The 20,541-nt window shown below is 37.3% G+C and overlaps 1 protein-coding gene across 1 annotated transcript in view; it reads right to left on the minus strand.

The window, feature by feature from the left end:
• ebo (ellipsoid body open) overlaps window positions 1-20,541 on the minus strand; it is a 515,097-nt gene that overhangs the window by 40,617 nt on the left and 453,939 nt on the right. The window contains exon 17 of the mRNA XM_067141696.2: window positions 10,799-11,056. Coding sequence (XP_066997797.2) covers window positions 10,799-11,056 — 258 coding nt within the window. The remainder of the gene's footprint in view (window positions 1-10,798; window positions 11,057-20,541) is intronic.

Consider the following 20,541-nt stretch of genomic DNA (forward strand, 5'->3'; position numbering starts at 1 on the left):
GTTTTTTTATTTATTTAACATAACTGTAAGATTTTATTTTGTTCGTAATATTTTGAGAAATGAAAAAAGAACTCTGGACTTTGCTGGAATATTTGTTTATGTAGCTGAAATATATGTGTAATAATTTTCTTTCAGGCAATAGTAAAATGTAAATTAAGAAAACTTCAAGATCGGATTGTTAACATTGCAAGAGTGATAAAGTGATTCGTATATCATGATGTAATTTGGTAACATTTAATTTGGAACAGCCTATACCGCACGCGCGATTAGGGATGTTGAAATACTGATGTAATTTATCTAGCGTCTGTAGACAAGAAATGACCATATATGGTTATGCGAATGTATTGGCAAACGAGAATCTAGTGGAAATTGTTTCTTATTGGTTGATTGTAATCGGGCCATATCCGGTCTTCTTGCCGGCTTTGGAAAAATGATGCGTATGCTCGGCGTCAATTTCCATCCGACCGCCCAAGCGAGCGTTCGCGCTCGTGGGCTACTACCCTCGGGAGCTCCATCTTTCCGCGGTAAGTGTTATTTCAGTGTTTTTGTAATGTTATTCTCAATGTTTTCTGGTTTCGTTTCATTTAGTTTAATTCCTTTTGTGTTTCGTTATTTCTTTGCTTAATGTCATTTTAAAAGTTTAATTTAATGTGTCCGAGTTTACCCTAGGTTCCAATTGCCGTAGTTTCAATGCTTTCATCCATTAAATACTTTCGCTTTAAACTATACCTTTAATGTAGCATCACCTTCGTTGTTAAATCAAAATTTATGTTAAGTTACTTAAGTATGTCTTGTTTCCGTGTCGTGGAACTGTATTTTGTAAAACTTTCTTGTCATTTTTAATATAGTTGAGCTAGAGGGTGTTTCTTGTAAGTCTTTTCTCCCCCATAACGTCATACGTTCCCATGGACCTCATAGATAGGGCTTCCCAGCACGTTCCACTATCCTGTCTTAGTTATCTTTTTTAGGCCTGTAAGTGTTCCCTGTATTTGGTTTATATGAATTCTCCGCCACTGCGTCATATTTCTACCTCCTTAGTCATATTATTAAGTATTATATTATTTACTACAGGTATTATCTTATTATTATTATTATTATTATTATTATGTTATTTACTATTTCTATTATTATTTTTATTTATGTATGCTCGAAAGAGTGGTTACAAATATTATAAAAAATACAATAACAAACAAAGAGGCAACAATCAAATCAACAATACGATTCATTTAGTCAGAGAATGAAATGTTTTCCCTGAGTTATATTATTCAGCTTATCCTGAGAACCTACCACAATTGAAGTTAGGTGGTAACATTTCCAAACCAAGATACACATAATACACTAAAATGGCATTTAGAGCTTCAGTTTTATACTCAACTTACATACATTCCCTTTCACAGTTTCTTAACACAAAATAATTTTCAGCAAGTGTTTCAGCTAGCCTTATTATTGCACCAGTTCTCAAGTTCTTAGGAGATAACTAGTCTGGATAAAAGAGTCTATTTTAATTTTCCAAAAGAGTTTATACATCATGAGACAGTATATAATGTATAATGTGAGTCTTCTACCTACATTGTTATTAAGATCTACTCTGTAGTTTGGGTCATTAGTCTATCACAGGGTCAGCTAACTGTGTGTACGTGTGATGTCAGGTAACAAGTCACACACTCTGCTCGGGCAGCGAAACAAAGTACTCAGTACGGTAACTCAGAGGTGAAGGCTAGAGGGACGAGGGGAAACACAACGTCATTCGTATGGGGAGGGCCAAGGGCTGCAGGTACAATGCGGTATGTGTAGTACATATTTTATTGTAACGTAAAATAAGAGTTATAAGGCAAGTTTATTTCTAGATATACAAACTAAACTTGTTTTCTGTCGGTGCATCTTAGGAACCAATATTGAACAAAAAATTGCTGTGTTTTACAATACCATGCACTGTAAAAAGAGTGCAAATAGTAAGAAACAGTACAGTTTTACAATAAAAATAGTACAAAGAGTAATCTGTAAACTCAAAACATACGTTTTACCTCATGATGTCAATACTCAGTTGCCACTCGTGGGTTTCCTTGATTTCTGTAATCTTTTTTTGTTGACTAGTTTTTCAATATTAGGAGTTAATGTTTGAGAAACACTAAGTTTAAGAGCACACTTCAAATTGTGATCTGACAACTGGCTTCTCTGTTTAGGTTTAGATGTTCTTAAAAGAGAAAAGAGTCGTTCACAGGCATACATAGAACCGAAAATACTCAACATTCTTGCAGCAAACCTATGCAGTCAGGGAAAAAAAATGTTTATGAAAAATTTCTATAAAAGTCACACAAATCCTTCTTATTTACAAATTTATCTCTTAGTTCTCTATCACACTGTAAATCTATTAACTCTAATTGTAGGTCTGGATCAACGTTATCTGCAACAACTGAATATGGCGTTTTAAAAAGTTGAAAATCAATTTCCAGACACTCCAAATTGTTAAATCTAGAATCAAATTCCAAATAAAGGTTTTTTTATGATTCTGATATACCTATCAATATCCTCAACTGTAGCACATTCAAACACTGTAAGCAGTTTTTAAAAATGTGGAATAGTTCTGTTCATGAACTGACGCTCCCACAGACACAATTTTAATTTGAACGATTTCACTCTATCAAATATTTCTATAATTATTAAACCCTTTCCCTGGAGAGAAACATTCAGAATGTTCAAATGACCTGTTAAATCTGCAAGAAATGCGAGGTCACAAATCCACCTGCGATCTTGTAGTTCGGGGACTGGCGCATTTTGTTGCTCCATAAACGTAGCTATATCTTGTCGTAGTTGAAAAAACGCATCGAGTACTTTGCCTCGATTAAGCCAGCGAACAGCACAATGATAAGGCAAATCACCAAGTTCACTGTCACTTTCTAATAGGAATTCCTAATAATGCTAATTGCTTTACGCCCCACTAACTACTTTTACGGTTTTCGGAGATGCCGATGTGCCAGAATTTTGTCCTGCAGGAGTTCTTTTAGGTGCCAGTAAAAATCTACCGACACAAGGCTGACATATTTGAGCACCTTCAAATATCACCGGACTAAGCCAGGATTGTCGTGTTGTCACGTCCCAGAGTCGAACTCAGGACAGAAAAGGAGACGTCAGGTCTCAGAACTCAAACACAGGACAACTATTCTCTCCGAGAATTGAACCTATGTGTAGGAACGTAGGAGGAACAGTGTCTCTGAGTTTATATAGATAATATAATTAATATAAAGGTAAAGAAACATAATATTATAAGGAAGAAATCATATTCTGTATATTGAAATGTATTGAGTTGTAGCAAGACATGGTGTAACCACAGGAGTAAACATGGAAAGTGAGAGTATCAATGGAATGCACAAACAAGTGCAATGCCCAGTATGTCCACTGACAAATACGAGTGTTACCAAAGCCACAAGTTATTGTAGTATACAGGGCTGTTTATGTAAGCCAGCTCTGGAGATTTCCACAAGGTTAGGGTGTGGTGATACTGATAGTATAAAAGGGACCGTAAAGATAAATCGGGGCCTTTCATCAGCCATCTGCCTGCTAGAGAGCATCGCCTGTTGAGGGGAGATAGCTTATTCATTATTAATATTTCCCCTCCTAGAGAGCATCGCCTGTTGAGGGGAGATAGCTTATTCATTATTAATATTTCCAAGTCCAGTATAGGACTTAGTCAGAATAGGAGGCTTATACTTAGCCTAATATCTTTTTTTTTTCTTTGCTAGTTGCTTTACGTCGCACCGACTCAGATAGGTCTTATGGCGACGATGGGACAGGATAGGGCTAGGAGTGGGAAGGAATCGGCCGTGGCCTTAATTAAGGTACAGCCCCAGCATTTGCCTGGTGTGAAAATGGGAAACCACGGAAAACCATTTTCAGGGCTGCCGATAGTGGGGTTCGAACCTACTATCTCCCGAATACTGGATACTGGCCGCAATTAAGCGACTGCAGCTATCGAGCTCGGTAGCCTAATATCAACTTCGTGGTTCTTGCTGCTGGTTACACCATTAGTCAATCATTCTTCGACTGTATATATTGTATTTAGCCAGCATTAAATATTTTGGAGAAAGAATCTACGATACTTCTCCTTCACACGTAGCTGGTTTGTCCAGACCCAGAGAACCATCCCTTACCGCTCGGGGAGCCAACAGACAACATTCTCATTAAAGGTCGGGGGATCCAGTCCGGGTCACGACATAGCAGTCTAAAAGAGGCCTGAGTGATATGTGTAACAATGTATGTAAATTAGGCCTACTGTACTTACGTGTGTAACAGGTAACAACGTACGTAAATTAGGACAACTGTACTTACGTATTCAACTGATATGTTGATGCATTTTACATTCGTAAGTGAACAAGTACGTAAATTAGGCCTACTGTACTTATGCATAGTCGTTTGCAGGACATTATTATGGAAAAGAAAGCTAGACAGTTTATAGATGATGACAAATTAATAAAGTTTATTGAGAAAGTGGATGCTAATACACACATGAAACGTGTGCAAACAGCCCAGATGTTAGACTTTTCTATGACAACTTTAAACATATGCAACATGTTAAGCTCGCGTTTCTAAGAACATTTTTCCTTGATGTTTTACTGTGTTGGGGTTCTTAAAATGTATCATTTTGTAAACACTGGTGTCTTTGTTTTAATCATAATTATTCTTACATTCAAACCTAACCTTAAATTTAACAGCGAAATTGCTTTTCATTTTTTAGCATGTTCCCTCTTTATGACTTTTTCTTTTTCAGTACCCACAAAACTAACTAAGAATGCTTTAATTCCCCACCCTGAAGGGGTGGGGCGGGCCACCTGGAGGGTAACGCCCTCCCTCTGGCTGGGAGCTTGGGCGGGGTTGAGGAGGTTTGAGAGAAGAAGGAGATGGGAAAGGAGACGTGTAATATTAAGGAGTGTTTAGCAAAGGGGCCTTCTTTCTTTTTCTTTCAACAAAAGAGAGATGAGTCTTTATTGAGCCGAGATACAATACAATATATTAGATACAGAGCTTTACATGACGGTGTGACGGAAAAGATGGAGGGCTAGAAGATGGTAAAATGAGGAGAAGTTAACAAGGGAAGTGAGGATAAGGTTGAAAAGGTCCGGGTTGGGTAAGGGAGGCATAAAGTATTTGGGAGGTGGTGGAGCGGTGAGATGAGGACGAGGAGATTGGGGTGATGGGATGGGCCGGGGACAGCTGCGTGGTGTGGCATCCGGTGCAATGGGAGTGGAGAAGAATGGGAGGGTTCAACCCTATGATAGCGGCCATAGATGTGGATGCCTTGATCGATGAGGCGATGAACGTCTGCGTGCGTCGGCAGCTGGAGTCTCACCAGAAATGTGGGACCGTCGGAGTTATAAATACGGGATGCTTGTTTGAGAGGTACTCCTGCCTTGCGAAGGTCACGTGTGATGGCAACAGGCGCTACATTGGAGTCCATACCGTGCAGAACACAGCTGTAAGTTGAGGTACGATCAGATGGCGGTAGTGGCGAAGATGGACATGCCGCATTTTCAGAAGGATCGGTAGAAGTTCCCTCGGTAGATGGTGGTTGAGACGTTTCCTGGCGACTTGTCGTCTCAGAGTTGGGAGGGAGAGGAAGAGGGGTGAGGAGGGGAGATGGATGGGACGAGGTAGTAGTAGTAATAGAAATGATGGGATAAAGTTGCGTAGAAGTAGCAGTGTTAGTGGGAGTTGTCGTGGTAGGGACAGGTACGGTAGACGAAATGTTCGGAGAAATGGTATTAGTGGGGCAACAAGAAGGCGATGGAAGTAGGGGTGGATTATATGGAGGAGGTGGGTGAGCGGCGGGCGGAGCAGGTACTTGAGCGCTGATGTTTGCTGGGGTAGGTGATACTCGATGACGTCTGCGCTGGATAACCACGCCGGTAGCTTGGACAGAGTTGCATGTACTGGCAGAGTGAAAGTGAAGAAGTATCTCCGGTGCGGGAACAGAGCCGTAATAAGACGAGTGACACTGAAGACACCGAGCGGGCGAAGTTCATTAGCAATGTCTTCAACCGATAGAGCTGGGTCAACATCACTGACTAGGAGAGTATACATGGCTGGGGAAGGCCGTCAACCCAACTTGGGGACAGCCGATAAGGTAATTGGCTCAGCGAAGGACGAAGTATAGATGTGGCGTCCCCTCGGCCGAACAAAAGTAAAGGATGAGACGAAGAAGCGATGCGTGCTGTGTTGTGCGTCTCCTCGCCTCTTGCCCTCCTGTGTTGTGTAGAGATCTGAGATATGCTGCGACCCACAGAAACGTCTTAACCAGTTTTGACTGGTTTGGGTACTTATTTCATTTGAGAGTGCTGGACACTCTTTGTTAGGAGAATCCCTTTGAAAACACATTTTGAATGAACCTTGAGAATGCAGGACTTGTGTCCCTATTTTGTCTACCTATTCAGGTAAGATATTGCCAGTTTCAAGTGTACTCTGCAGTATATGGTAGTGTTGTACTTATTTCTATGGATGATTCCTTTTTTTGTGCTCCTGCCATTTCCTCCTCCCTTCCTTCCCAATTTCCCCCCAAATTTTTTTTTTTTGGGAAAATCTAGTCTTTAGCTGGTCTACTTTGCTGTATTTATACGGCTTGTTAAGGCATTTGTTAAACTGATAACTGAACTCAATTTTGTACTTTACGGTTTTGTTGTCTAGGAACATTGCTTCTATCGCCAAAATCTTTATTAGGTATAATCTGATTTGTTAGTCACTGTACTTTTGTTTTTGATTTTTATCTGAGATAGATTTGTTGTTAAAAAATAAGGGAAAGGAACATCTGATCTTTTACAACCTAATGAAAAGTGATGTAATTTACTGTTTGTTGTTCAAAGTTATTATAACGTGTTGTTTTAAAAAAAATTACCCCACTATTTTCAACATTCATGGATTCTCCTAACCTCTCTTATTTATGAACCATCCACAGAATCCTCTAGAAGCCAAGCATCTCCAAATTACTTGCGGAGTGTGAATTATTATCTTCAAACTGCTGAGAGTTGCAAATAGCAACAGAGTCTTTAACAATTATCTTACTAGTATCGTACTATCTAATTATGAATGTTGCTGCACTCAGTACCAATGTGGCAGCAGAGTATTTGTTACTATTATCTCATTCATTCCAACTCAAGTAATATAATTCAAGAACTGTTTGTTAAGAATGTAACACACTTTTAAGTTATTTCAGCATTAAATTAATTAATTTTGAGGTATTTCATTAATATTAGAATTCAACTTTAATTATGTTAATTTAGTTTACAAGTCACAAGTGTGTTTTGTTACTTCAAGATGATTTTGGTCAAGGCTTATATTTTGAGGTAGGTTTTTTAATGACTGTTTAATGAAATTGGAGTCATTCGCTGAAGTATGAATTGTCAAATGAGTATATTAAATTTGTATTATTAATGAGATTTAAAGTTCTTGGTTTTCTTCCTTTCCTTTCTCTTTCAAGTTGCTTTACATCACAGCAACACAGATAGGTCTTACGGCGATGATGGCACTGGAAAGGGATAAGAGTGGGAAGGAAGTGGCCATGGCCTTAATTAAGGTACAGTCCCAGCACTTGCCTGGTATGAAAATGAGAAATCAAGGAAAACCCTCTTCGGGGCATTGACAGTGGGGTCTGAGCCCACTATTTTCCTAATGCAAGCTCAAAGCTGTGTGGCCCTAACTGCATGGCCAACTCGCTTGGTATTTAAAGTTGTTGCAAACAGCATCTGGAAAAGACTTGCCAGAACTGGTTAATTTTAATTTTGAGCTTCATAACAAGCTAGTATGATTTTATTTTGCTGATTTGAACTGAATTCTTTACCCAAATAGATTTTCTTTAATTTTTATTATTAATTTCTTGTCAATATACTGGGTTTGTAAATTCCACGTTCATTAGACTCTTTCATAACAGCTGCCTGTTTAAACAGAAACATAATACATACAACAAATCAACAAGAGAAAATTGATCATGTATTAATGGGTAGCAATAAGATTGACAGTTTACTCGCTATCCTGCAATAGTTCTATTCCTTCGATGTCGGTGTTGTCATCGGTATCCGTGTTACCAGCCAAGTTGATAACAAACTGTTCAAGGACTTCCTCCACAATGCCATCCAGCTTCCACATATTAGCTTCCTCCTCATGAATAACGTGTTGAATACAGAATTTCCAGCGGTCAGCAGTGACAGTATTAAGTCCTTAAATCAATAGTTCTCGCACTTCCTTAATAGTAAAATTAACATTTTGAGCCACACGTCCCTTAACCTGGCTCCATACAAGCTCTATTGGGTTTAAGGAGCAACGATATGGAGGTAATCTTAATACATGTCGTCACGACTCCGCTGCGGCCTTGTCAACTCAGTACTCGTTACAAGCATTACAAATGTGCTGTGGTATTAGTGCCTGTAGTTCAACTTTAATGCACTGCGAATCACAGGAAATTCCTTTTGTGTCTAGCCAGTTCTGTATGTTCACCTTTCTCCAAGACTTGTTCAGAATTCTCTCGACTTTAACAGAGTGATAAGGAGCATTGTCTAAAACAATCACAGCATTGCTTTCTAGATAGGGAAGTATTTCAACAAACCATTTATTGAATACGTTTCCATCCATTTCCTCATGATAATCCTTTGTAGAGAAGGATCCGTGGCTCAGGCGGGAGTGCGTTGGCCTCTCACCGCTGGTTCCGTGGTTCAAATCCTGGTCACTCCACGTGAGATTTGTGCTGGACAAAGCGGAGGCGGGACGGGTTTTTCTCCGGGTACTCCGGTTTTTCCTGTTATCTTTAATTCCGATAACACTCTCTGTTATCATTTCATCTGTCAGTCATTATAAATTGCCCCAGAGGAGTGCAACGGCCTCGGCAGACGGCACAATTCCTACCCTTGCCGCAAGATGGGGGCTTCATTCATTCCATCCCTGATCTGGTCATTGTCTGGAAAACAGGTTGTAGGTTTTCAATCCTTTGTAGACTTCAATTTGAACAATAACGGTCCACCTTCCACAAAACCATTTTCATTTACTATGTGAGGAACATTTTTTTTTCTAATTGCTTTACGTCGCACCGACACAAATAGGTCTTATGGCAATGATGGGACAGGAAAGGCCTAGGAATGGGAAGGAAGCAGCCGTGGCCTTAATTAAGGTACAGCCCCAGCATTTGCCTGGTGTGAAAATGGGAATCCACGGAAAACCATCTTCAGGGCTGCCAACAGTGGGGTTCGAACCCACTACCTCCCGGATGCGAGCTCACAGCTGCGCGCCTCTAACAGCACGGCCAACTTGCCCGGTGGAGAACAATTAGCTGTTTACCCTTGCCAGAGGGAGATTTTAACCCACTCTATAATCCCTGAAGAAATCCATCTTTGCTAGATTTTATAGTTTCATCTTTCCAAATTTTTGTAGTAGTGCACCCTGCATTTTTCCAAGTTTCATCAAGGAAATAAATAGATCTACCCTCTTCGTGAACTTTCCTAATGAGACGTAAATACTTTCAGACATGATACTGTATAGGCTTTTGTGCTTATGCCGTGTCAAGAAAATAAGGTGAAATTATTTAAATTTCGCAATTGTTTAAGAAGCCTTTCTCGTGGACAGTCGAGATTTTCTTCTGATGATGCAGATGTTAGGTTTATGTTTATGTTAGGCTTATTACATTTTTTCTAAACTATGTAAGTTCTACAACATTAACTTTTGTACATTTGTTCATATAGGGAGTGCGTGTCTCTCTCTCTCTCTCTCTCTCTGGACGAACGTTTGCACTTCCAACTAATTAAACAGTGTACTTGTTAAAAGTTGTGTATTATTTTTATTCACAATAAACTTAGAACAAGCAAAGTGGACACGTGCTTTGCATCAGCAGTCACTGAGCTACTGGGCTCAAGGATCATGTTTACGAAACGGATCATCGCTTCCTCCAAACTCTTCCCTATGTCTGAGACATAACATATTTGCATATACATTTGGGAAGAATAAGGAATACTCACATTATACTGTTCATAATAAGCAAGAGCATCATATGTTAGGCTTATTACATTTCTTCTAAACTATGTAAGTTCAACAACATTAATTTTTGTACATTTGTTCATATAGGGAGTGCGTTACTAAAATCAAACCTCGAAAATGTTGTGTACTCTGTCTCTCAAACATGGTGAGACAGACTGTAGTATGAAAATAAGAAACCACAGAAAACTATCTTCAGGGCTGTTGGATGGGGTTTAAACCACCATCATTCAAATGTAAGCTTATAGTTACATGACCTGCACTGTTTAGCCAAATTTAGCCAACTCTTTCAGTGATAAGATTTGGTAATGTGAACTTTATTGTTCAGTACAATATTTTCATACAGAGGAACATCAAATATCCATTTTCAACCAACAGAATCTACATTAAATATTATTCAATGCTTATGCTTAAAGTATTGAAAGAAGATAATCTAAAATACATATAATATTTGGGTAAAATTGCAAATGCATACATGGCTGAGTGGAGTAAAAGTCTTATTTTTCCTAACATTATTCAAAATAATATGCTTTATCAATAAGGAATCTAGCTATAATGTTCCTGAATAGCAAATATTTTATGCTAGCTTTAATATTTTCTGGCATACCAGTCAAAAAATATTTTCCTCTTGTATTACCAGAAACTAAAATGTGAAAGCATGCAAAACCATTTTTTGAATAGGCAACAAGGGAATTTTGAACCCAGTTCATCCCTAAATTGTGCTACGTGAGGCTTAAGCAATGAATGAGTAAGAGGTTTTAAAAACAACATGAACACACAGATGTAACTGCATTACCTTATGATAAAGATTCCTTTTCACGTTCAACTGCTCAAGACTTGAAAGATTATGTTTAAAAATGTTTATATCTGGCTCCAACAAAGTACGTCCATAGGCTTGTAAAATAGCAACGAACTGCTGTTGATTCTTCACATATTCAGTCTCCCCAAACCTTTTCAATGAACAAGGATAGAAATACTGCCACTTATTCAGAAGAATGGAATGGAAAACCGTAAATAAGGCTAGTTTAATGCCTGGAGTAGGAGCCTCAGCAATCTAAAAAAAAAATGGATTAAGCATAATTAGTCAGCCAAATAAAAATGCTTGAGACAAACAAAAATACTTCATGCATACAAATGAAGCAATACACAAGAGAAATGTCTTTGAGAAAAATATATACATATTTCAGTCGAATGAACATGGATTTTCAACAGTTTGGACTGTTTGAACAAGGAACAGACTATTAATTGAAATTATAATATTCACTCTAACAAAAGCAACAGATAACTGCTTTGTTTGCATCATGCTATACAACAATTCTCAATTACACTACTTAACTGAAGAATGATTCAACAATTTTTTAATAGCTATTCCAAGTCCAACTTCTAAAATAATGTGTTTTAATGTGTTCGCTGCCGGAAGATATCTTGTGGATGGAAACAAGCAGGGTATCAACCCTTGTAACCGGTTGACAGGGACTGGATAATTAGTTGCATGATAGAGGGTTTTCTATGTGGGATGTATCTGCAGGTGTTAGCCAAAATGCATTTATGGTACGTGTATGGTTGCAGCAATCAAATGAAGGGATATATGCTTGGAGACCTGAGACAAGACCAACATGACAGAACAGTGTGGGAGGATCACTGCATCATTTGAATTTCCTGAATAGACCCCCTGAGCAACAGCAGCAGAAATTCGAGCTATTGTGGCACCACAGATTACACGACAAAGAATTAGTAATCATTTGTGTGCAGTTAGCTTATGATCTCATGTCCCTGCAGTAAGTATTCCATGGACCCCACAACATCGACATGTGAGGCCGTCGTAATGTCGGGAATGGTTCTCAGAGAACATTATTTCAATGATAACTCTCCTCCTAAATGCTTACATGTATACTGTGATAATGTCCATTGCACGAGATAAAATCCATCTTGTCCCTTGAAATCTATTTAAAAGAAATCAAATATGCACAAAGATTGATATGACCAGTATCATGTTTTTTTGTTGTTGTTAAAGTGCAAGCAATTTCTTGTCAGTTTCAACTTAGTTAATGTGAGTAACTTAATAACAGTGAATTTTTTATGTCTCAAAACTATTGAGAAGGTAAATAAAATGAGAAAATACATGAAAAAGAAAACATTTAACAACAGATTAAACCAGTAAAAAATATAATTTGATTAAAAATCTTCAGAAACTGAAAAACTTCAGAGTTATACATTAACACCCAGTATCTTTTACAAGGGTTCGGAAGTTCATGACCTAAAGAAGTACAAAATGTGCAAGCAAATATGCCCTAAAAACTAGCTAAATATGACCTAAAAACAATAGAATATGATCTAAAATATGATAAAATATGACATGAATTTTAAACATTAAACATCTTAAGTAACAATAAGTGATCAGTACACATTTAAACATACAGACAGACAGAAAGCTACAGTACATTAAAACATTCAACATTCATTCAGTATCATAGCCTTGAGGTGCAGTTCTCGCTTTGTTTTCCTAAATAAAAACAAATAAATGTATTAACATGTTTTATTGTATCTGTCAGCATAAGTTAGAAGACAGTGCCTAACAGGAAGTTTATTGAGGTCAATTTGTTGAAATTTGTTGGTAGTGAAAGGGGAAGGGAGCTGTAATTGAACCCTACAAGGAGAAACTGGGTGAGAGATAACATGGAATTTACTTGTTTGCTAATTGCCTCCGAGCTAAATATATATACTGGAGTGGTTCAAAGATGGAACCACACTATTTTCACACTCCGCGAGTTGACGTGTATTGTGTAGCAATCTAACCTGTCCAGAAAGATGTGCTAAAAGACATCCGCACAGCAGCTCCTTCTTGGAATCAGGTCTTCTAAACCTGCCACCTGTCTGTTCCAGGAAAAGAAAGAAAAATATATAGTAGTCTCCGTGTAAGGACGTACCCTAAGGGTGCAACCTTACCCTTTCTCCCCTGTAATATTAAGGTATTGATTTATAGTTACTTTTCTTGCTGTTGGGTATTTTGCAGGTCTTTTTCAGTGTTGGTAACCATACAGTTTAGGGACCCTACTTGCCGATACGACGTCTTACATTTACCGTTAATCTGGCACGTTGGCAACGTTCAGTCGCAGTTCTAGCGTGAATTACGTATTACCACTGTCTTACTGTTAAAATCACTAGTCACACATTTGCGACAATATTTAAAGCACATTTTCTTTTTCTGTGGGATTGTAAATCTATTTGGCTAATACCAGGTAAGTAGAATTGTGGCATGTTCGGATAATGCATTTAATAACATAGTTTGTGTGAAATGATGAACACATCATTTTATTAATTACGTTTCTATTTCGTCCCATACTTATGTGCAGAATTCGAAAGGGAATGTTAAGAAGGAAAACAAATCTGCAAGAACTCCTCCGAAAAGGAAAGCAACGTTACGTCTTTTACAAAAATCAATTCAGAGATTGCTAGGAGGTATTGAAAAAGGAAGACGACGAGTTATCACTCGTAGTGATATGGACCTCATGACAAGTGTTTCACAATTAATTGGGGGTAAGTGTTCATTTAAATTTTAATTTTGTTTCCATGATAAGATTCTGACAGTGAGAATCAGTTGAAATGGAAAATATTTCGTTATGAACCTAACCTAACCTCAACACGTCTTGTCTCGACGTCGGTACGGTTTACAGACCCAGCCTTCGTATATTCTTATTGACTTACGGCATATGTGTATGTAATATATTTGCTCGTGTGTATTATTACAACGGGGTTTCATTTCAGATTTCTAATCTGTTTACTAGGTAATATCTGCCACCTGGGTGACTGTCCTAAATGCAGATCAGTGATGATTGATTGATTGATTGATTGATTCAAATCAACTGGCTTGATGAACGAAGTGGCATTTTAACTTACAGCTTCAATCTGCATTTAGGGCAGTGGCAGATGCCCTATCTGTTGTTTCACTGCGTTCTATCAGTGGTTCTTGAATTTGACTTCACCACTGTTAAGGGGTCTGTTGGTTATGAAAAAGACCTGTAGTTATTCACTTTAGGCCAACGATTAACTTCACAGATGCACTTCAATTATAACTTCTCCAGTGTACGTTCATGTAATATTACTGGATATTGGTATCAGCAAATTACTTGGACTATAGGCCTATTTATTAGGTTCATTCTGTACTGACAATCTCCACCTGAATCAGTGCATAACTGACTACTGCACACCTTCTAAGCTTCTTATTTCTTAGTGCTTGATATAGGTTTGGTATTCGTAGCAGTTACATTTCTTCTAAAGTATTAAACGTTAGTGTTTATAGTAATATTAATACAAGTGATCATGGACTTCTAGTCTAGATATACCATATTGATGTTAAACCAATATCAATATACTAGATATACTAATACATGATAAATTTTAGCATAGAGTAGTGTAGTAGCAATTCATTAATTTCATCATCAGGTGACTATTGCATTGTAATTGCTTTCACTTAAAATCAGACATTTTTTTCAATCATTCAACAAAAATAACAATTTTTATCTGTTAATATCCCTGTAGAAGGTGGTTTCATATTTTTTGGGAAAATATGAAATAACTTCATGCTAAAACTCAGAATTCTTACAGGTGCTGATTTGATATTTGCCACAGATTTGAAGAGAAGTCAAGATTATCATGGTGCTATGAACAGTGAGAAATCTCAGATGTGGGTGGAAACACAATTAATCATAGGATTAAGAAATATAGGACCCTGTGTATTGTGATGTATAATGTAGCATATCACTGTAAGCTTGTGGATCATCAACCAACAACGAAATGAAAGGGATGAAATATTAGGGATAAAATTAGTTTGTGATAATATGAGGGAGGTGGGAATTGTAGGAACATACAGGCCTGGAAGAGAGGAAAGAGACATGGAAATATTTGAGAAAATAATAGATTATACTCATACATACCTGCCAACTTTACAAAGCCAAAAATCAGGAGATTTAGAGATGAAAATCAGGAAAAATCGGGAGGAATCAGGAGATACAGTTGCTCAAAACTGCTTATTCTACATATCTTGCGCAATACAGGAGTACTATGGTACCGTATATTATAACACTTAGGAGTACTATGGTACCGTATATTATAACACTTATTATCTCAAAACACGACTGTTGTTATATGAGGCTCACAGGAAGTATGTGAGCGAGATAATCGGTCTCTGATAAGCCTACCGAAAATAGTATGAACTCATGCTCCAGACGTGTGAATCAGTCATGCGCTTAGATGCCACTACTTAGAAAATGCATAGATTAATATACTGCATCTCGCACCGGCACGATTATGAGGAGCGTAATATTATTTTTATCAAGTAATAAATTAAAACTCACCAGAATTGTCTCCAAATGGCTCCTAAAATCATTAGGAAATTCTATCACTAAATTACTAAAACAGACTCCAAATCTAGCGACTAGTCTCTAGAATCGACTAGACTGATGCGAACGAACAGGAACATAACACGCGAGAACGAGAGATTGACAGTCGATATACGCGTCGCGATACACAGGTTTCAATAAACATCGCATATTCGTGCGCATTTCTCGCATTAATAAACGTCGATATTTTTCATTTCAAAGAGGCCAAGGAGCAAAGGACTTTGGCCACTTGCGTACAAAGCTGAAATGGTGGGATTTGAAAACAAATGTTTAAAGTTCACTAAAATAAGTTAAAATCGGGAGAAATATTAGAATAATTGGTAGGCGGGAAAAACTGTCGAAAATCGGGAGTCTCCTGCCTAAATCGGGAAAGTTGGCAGGTATGCTCATAAAAACAATAATAATGATATGGTAATAATTGGGGGAGATCTAAATTTGCCTGAAGTTGAATGGAATGGAGCTGCAAGTGAAGCCCATGAACAGAAACTGGCAAATAAGTTAATTTGGGAGGGAGGATTTACACAAGTAGTACAAGAACCGACTCGTCTCAATAACTTACTAGATATATTCTTGGTTAAACCATGGGAAATTGTTGATAAAATTGAGGTAATTGAAGGAATAGGAGACCATAAACTGTAATAATGGATGTAGGACTCATACCAAAAAGGCTTAATAAGAGGGTTACACAAGACAAGAAATTGTACAGAAAAACTGAAGTTGATGAATTTGGGACTTACCTTAAATCACAATTCAGTTGTTGGATAAGTGAAGGGAGTAACGTGGATACACTTTGGGCTAAATTTAAAGGAATCATTTGGGAAGGAGAGAAGAGATTTGTACCTGTTAAGAAGGGTAAAATGACCTCAGACCCTGTTTATTATACAAGGGAAATAAGAAAATTAAAAAGAAAATGCAGAATAGTAAACAGGAAAATCAAAGAGGGTAGGGAGAGTAGAGAAAATAGAAAACAGCTAATGAGGGAACTGAATAGAGTGAAAAAGGAAGCAAAAGAGAATTATATGAATGGCATACTTCAAGAGGATAATGACCACAAAGGGAAATGAAAAAAGCTGTATTCATGTATCAGGAATCAAAAAGGAAAAGGAATCCAAATTCCTACAATGGTGGGAGAAGGGGGTGAACACTATTTAACAGATACTGAGAAAGCAAACCTATTTAGTAGGGAATTCAGAGATTCAGTAGATAATTGTCAGGAGTTGGAAACCGAAACAGAAGATAGAGAGGGAGAGACACAGAGGGAAACAAGAAGTTTCTCATTCACAAATGAAGATATTTTCAGAGAAATCCAACTGCTTCAGCAAGGAAAAGCAGCAGGAAGTGATCAAATTACTGGGGAGGTATTAAAGACAATGAGGTGGTACATAGTGCCTTATTTAAAATTTCTCTTTGACTATGTCATAAATAATAGTGTAATACCAAAGGAATGGAAGGAATCTATAACAATACCAATTTATAAAGGAAAGGGTGATAAAAGGAAACCAGAGAACTACAGACCAATCAGCCTGACCAGTACAGTTTGTAAAATACTGGAGAGTTTAATAGCAAAGTACATCAGAGGGATATGTGATGATAAAAATTGGTTCATGAGCACCCACTTTGGATTTAGAAAGAAATTTTCTTGTGAGGCACAACTGGTGGGATTTCAGCAGGACATATCAGTTCAAATGGATTCAGGAGGTCAGTTAGATTGCATAGCCATAGATCTTTCCAAAGCTTTTGATAGAGTGGAACATGGAATATTATTAAAGAAATTGGAGGGAATAGGATTGGACGTAAGGGTTACACGTTGGATAAAAACATTTCTAAATTTAAGGGTTCAGAAAGTCAAAGTAGGAAATAATGTATCTCAGGAAGAGAAAGTTTGGAAGGGAATTGCACAGGGTAGTATAATCGGTCCGTTACTTTTCTTAATATACGCAAATGATTTAGGGAACAATATAACATCAAAAATAAGATTGTATGCAGATGACATAATTGTTTATAGGGAAATAAACAACATTGAGGATTGTTCAGAATTACAAAGGGACCTTGAAAGTATCCAACAATGGGTTGAAGAAAATAATATGAAGGTTAATGGAGGCAAATCAACTGTTACAACATTTACAAACAGGAGCTTTAAAACTGAATTTGAATATAGTTTGGATGAGGTAGTTATCCCAAAACATGGCAAGTGCAAATACTTGGGTGTGAGATTTGAAAGCAATTTGCACTGGAAGGGTCATGTTGATGACACTGTTGGGAAAGCATACAGATCGTTACATGTCATAAGAGGCTACTTAAAGGATGCAACAAAGAATTAAAAGAAAAAAGTTACTTGAGTATGGTTTGTCCATTATTGGAATATGCAAACAGTGTTTGGGATCTTCACCAAGAATACCTAATAAAAGAAATAGATAGTGTGCAGAGGAAAGCAGCAAGATTTGTAACAGGGGATTTCAGGAGAAAGAGTAGTGTATCAGAAATGTTAAAGGAACTTGAGTGGGAAACTTTAAGTAAGAGAAGGGAGAAAACTAGACTTTTAGGATTATATAGAGCCTATACAAGAGAAGAAGCATGGGGAGATATCCGTGAGAGGCTCCAGTTGGAAAATAATTATATCAGCAGGACTTACCACAAATATAAAATTAGAAGGAATTTTAGCAGAAGCGATTGGGGTAAATTTTCATTCATTGGGAAGGGTGTGAAGGAGTGGAACAGTTTACCAGGGGTAGTGTTTGATCCTTTTCCAAAATCTGTACAGATATTCAAGAAGAGAACAAACAGCAACAGAGAAAATAAATGAAGTGTTAGAGGGCATTCGATCAGTGCAGGTTATTGTAAATAAACAAAATGTGTTTGAATAAATTAATTCCATCCCCTGGTCTAAGGAGTTTGGACAGCCAAAGTAGGGGACTGCCTGTAGGAGTGAAGTACAGTAGGGACTTCGAGGGCCCTGGGACCGCTACGGTAGCTGTGAAGGCCCCTTAGGAACTCTGAAAAGTGGTGGCAAAAGGGGCTCTGGTAAGACGCAGCAGGTCGTTATGCTACGTAGGTTCCAGAACGGGTAAAAAAAAAAGTAAATAAGTAAATAAATGCAATGTAAATATTAATCTTATACCAGTTGTATAGTATCATTTGAAGTAATTCCACAAACTGTATATCAGTTGACTATATTTGTAAGTAGTACAGGAGATATTATAAGTAGAATTTTGTAAACAATATAAATTTATTAAGGATGAGCTGTGTGTTTAATAGAAAACATTGTTAGCGTAAATTGTATAATATTGTATTATAGGAAAATTTTCTTCTCTTGTTAATTTAACATTTAGTGCTTGACAATAATGTATTTTAGTGTACCATTTGCCACCGAGGTAGACACCTCATTTGCAAATAAAGAGATTTTGATTTTTTTGAAATGGAGGATCAATTAGTGGTAATTATACTAGACTGAATATTTTCGAGTACTGAATTATATTTAATGTTGTTACAGAATTTTATTTTTATTTTTCCTTTAATTTATAGTCATAATGAGGCAAAATTGGGGTGGCTCCACCACAAAACTCAACAAAAGATAAGCTGCAAAAGATGTGTCATATGAATCAAAGTCACTTAAAGAGGTACAGTAGTATCTAAACATAACTTTAGGTAGGCTAATGTTGTTTACTTTAATGTATGCATAACAATATTTCTCTTTTTTTTTAACCAGGTATATTGTTGATGAGATTCTGCACAATGAAGGCCATGCTATGAATCAGAGGAGGAAGAAGAAGAAAGCTGAGGAGTTAGCTGTAAGAGCAATTCCATGAGATTAAGGGTTTTCCAACTTTGCTTGGGAAATAATATATTTCTAATTGCCCTGTCCTTTTGGATATAACAGCATTACATTTGAAAAATAGGGTAGGAGAACAAGATATATTTAAACTTTGATAGACACTGAATATTCTAGGTATCTGGTCCTGTCTATGTGCTCTGATCAAAATTTATCACGTTATTATGCATGCGTCCAGGTTTTTTTGTACAAGTTGTTTTACGTCACACCAACACAAATAGGTTTTATGGTATGATGTGACAGGAAAGGGCTAGGAGTGGGAAGGAAGTGTTCATGCCTTAATTAAGGTATGAAAATGGGAAACCACGGAAAGCCACTTTCAGGGCTGCCGACATTGGGGTTTGAACCCACTATCTAGCAAATAGTGGATACTGGCCACACTTAAACAACTGCAGCTATCGAGCTCGGTGCATTTAGAATGGTGGTGCTTGGATCGTCCGATAGATAAATTTACAACTACACCATCAATACCGCGTAACTAACTTGTTCCTTACCAACCTCAGTGCTCTTCTCGAATCGAATCTGCATTTAGGGCAGTCGCCCAGGTGGCAGATTCCCTATCTGTAGTCCAATTGCACTCATTTTTGCTAGTAGTCTCCCATGATCCACCCTATCAAATGCTTTAGGGAGGTCAATCGCAATACAGTCCATTTGACCTCCTGAATCCAAGATATCTGCTATATCTTGCTGGAAACCTGTAAGTTGAGCTTCAGTGGAATAATCTTTCCTACACCCGAACTGCCTTCTATCGAACCAGTTATTAATGTTGTAAACATGTCTAATATAATCAGAAAGAATGCCTTCCCAAAGCTTACATGCAACACATGTCAAACTTACTGGCCTGTAATTTTCAGCTTTATGTCTATCACCCTTACCTTTATACACAGGGGCTACTATAACAACTCTCCATTCATTTGGTATAGCTCCTTCATGCAAACAATGATCAAATAAGTACTTCAGATATGGTACTATACCCCAATCCCTTGTTTTTAGTATATCTCCCAAAACCTTATCAATTCCAGCTGCTTTTCTAGTTTTCAACTTTTGTATCTTACTGTAAATGTTATTGTTATCATATGTAAATTTTAATACTTCTTTAGTATTAGTCACCTCCTCTAAATCAATAGAGTCTAGTCAAAAAACACCATTATAAAAATATACAGCATCCATGACACATTTTACATGTATAAAAATACACTGTGGTGTTAAATTGAGATCTGTTGTTAATGGACTAAGTTGAAAAATCTTAATATTGTATGTAGTAACACATAAAGTATAGGTTAGTGTTTGTTAAAATACAATACAATTATC

Source organism: Anabrus simplex, chromosome 2 (assembly GCF_040414725.1).
Source record: "Anabrus simplex isolate iqAnaSimp1 chromosome 2, ASM4041472v1, whole genome shotgun sequence".
In the NCBI taxonomy this organism is placed as follows: Eukaryota; Metazoa; Arthropoda; class Insecta; order Orthoptera; family Tettigoniidae; genus Anabrus; species Anabrus simplex.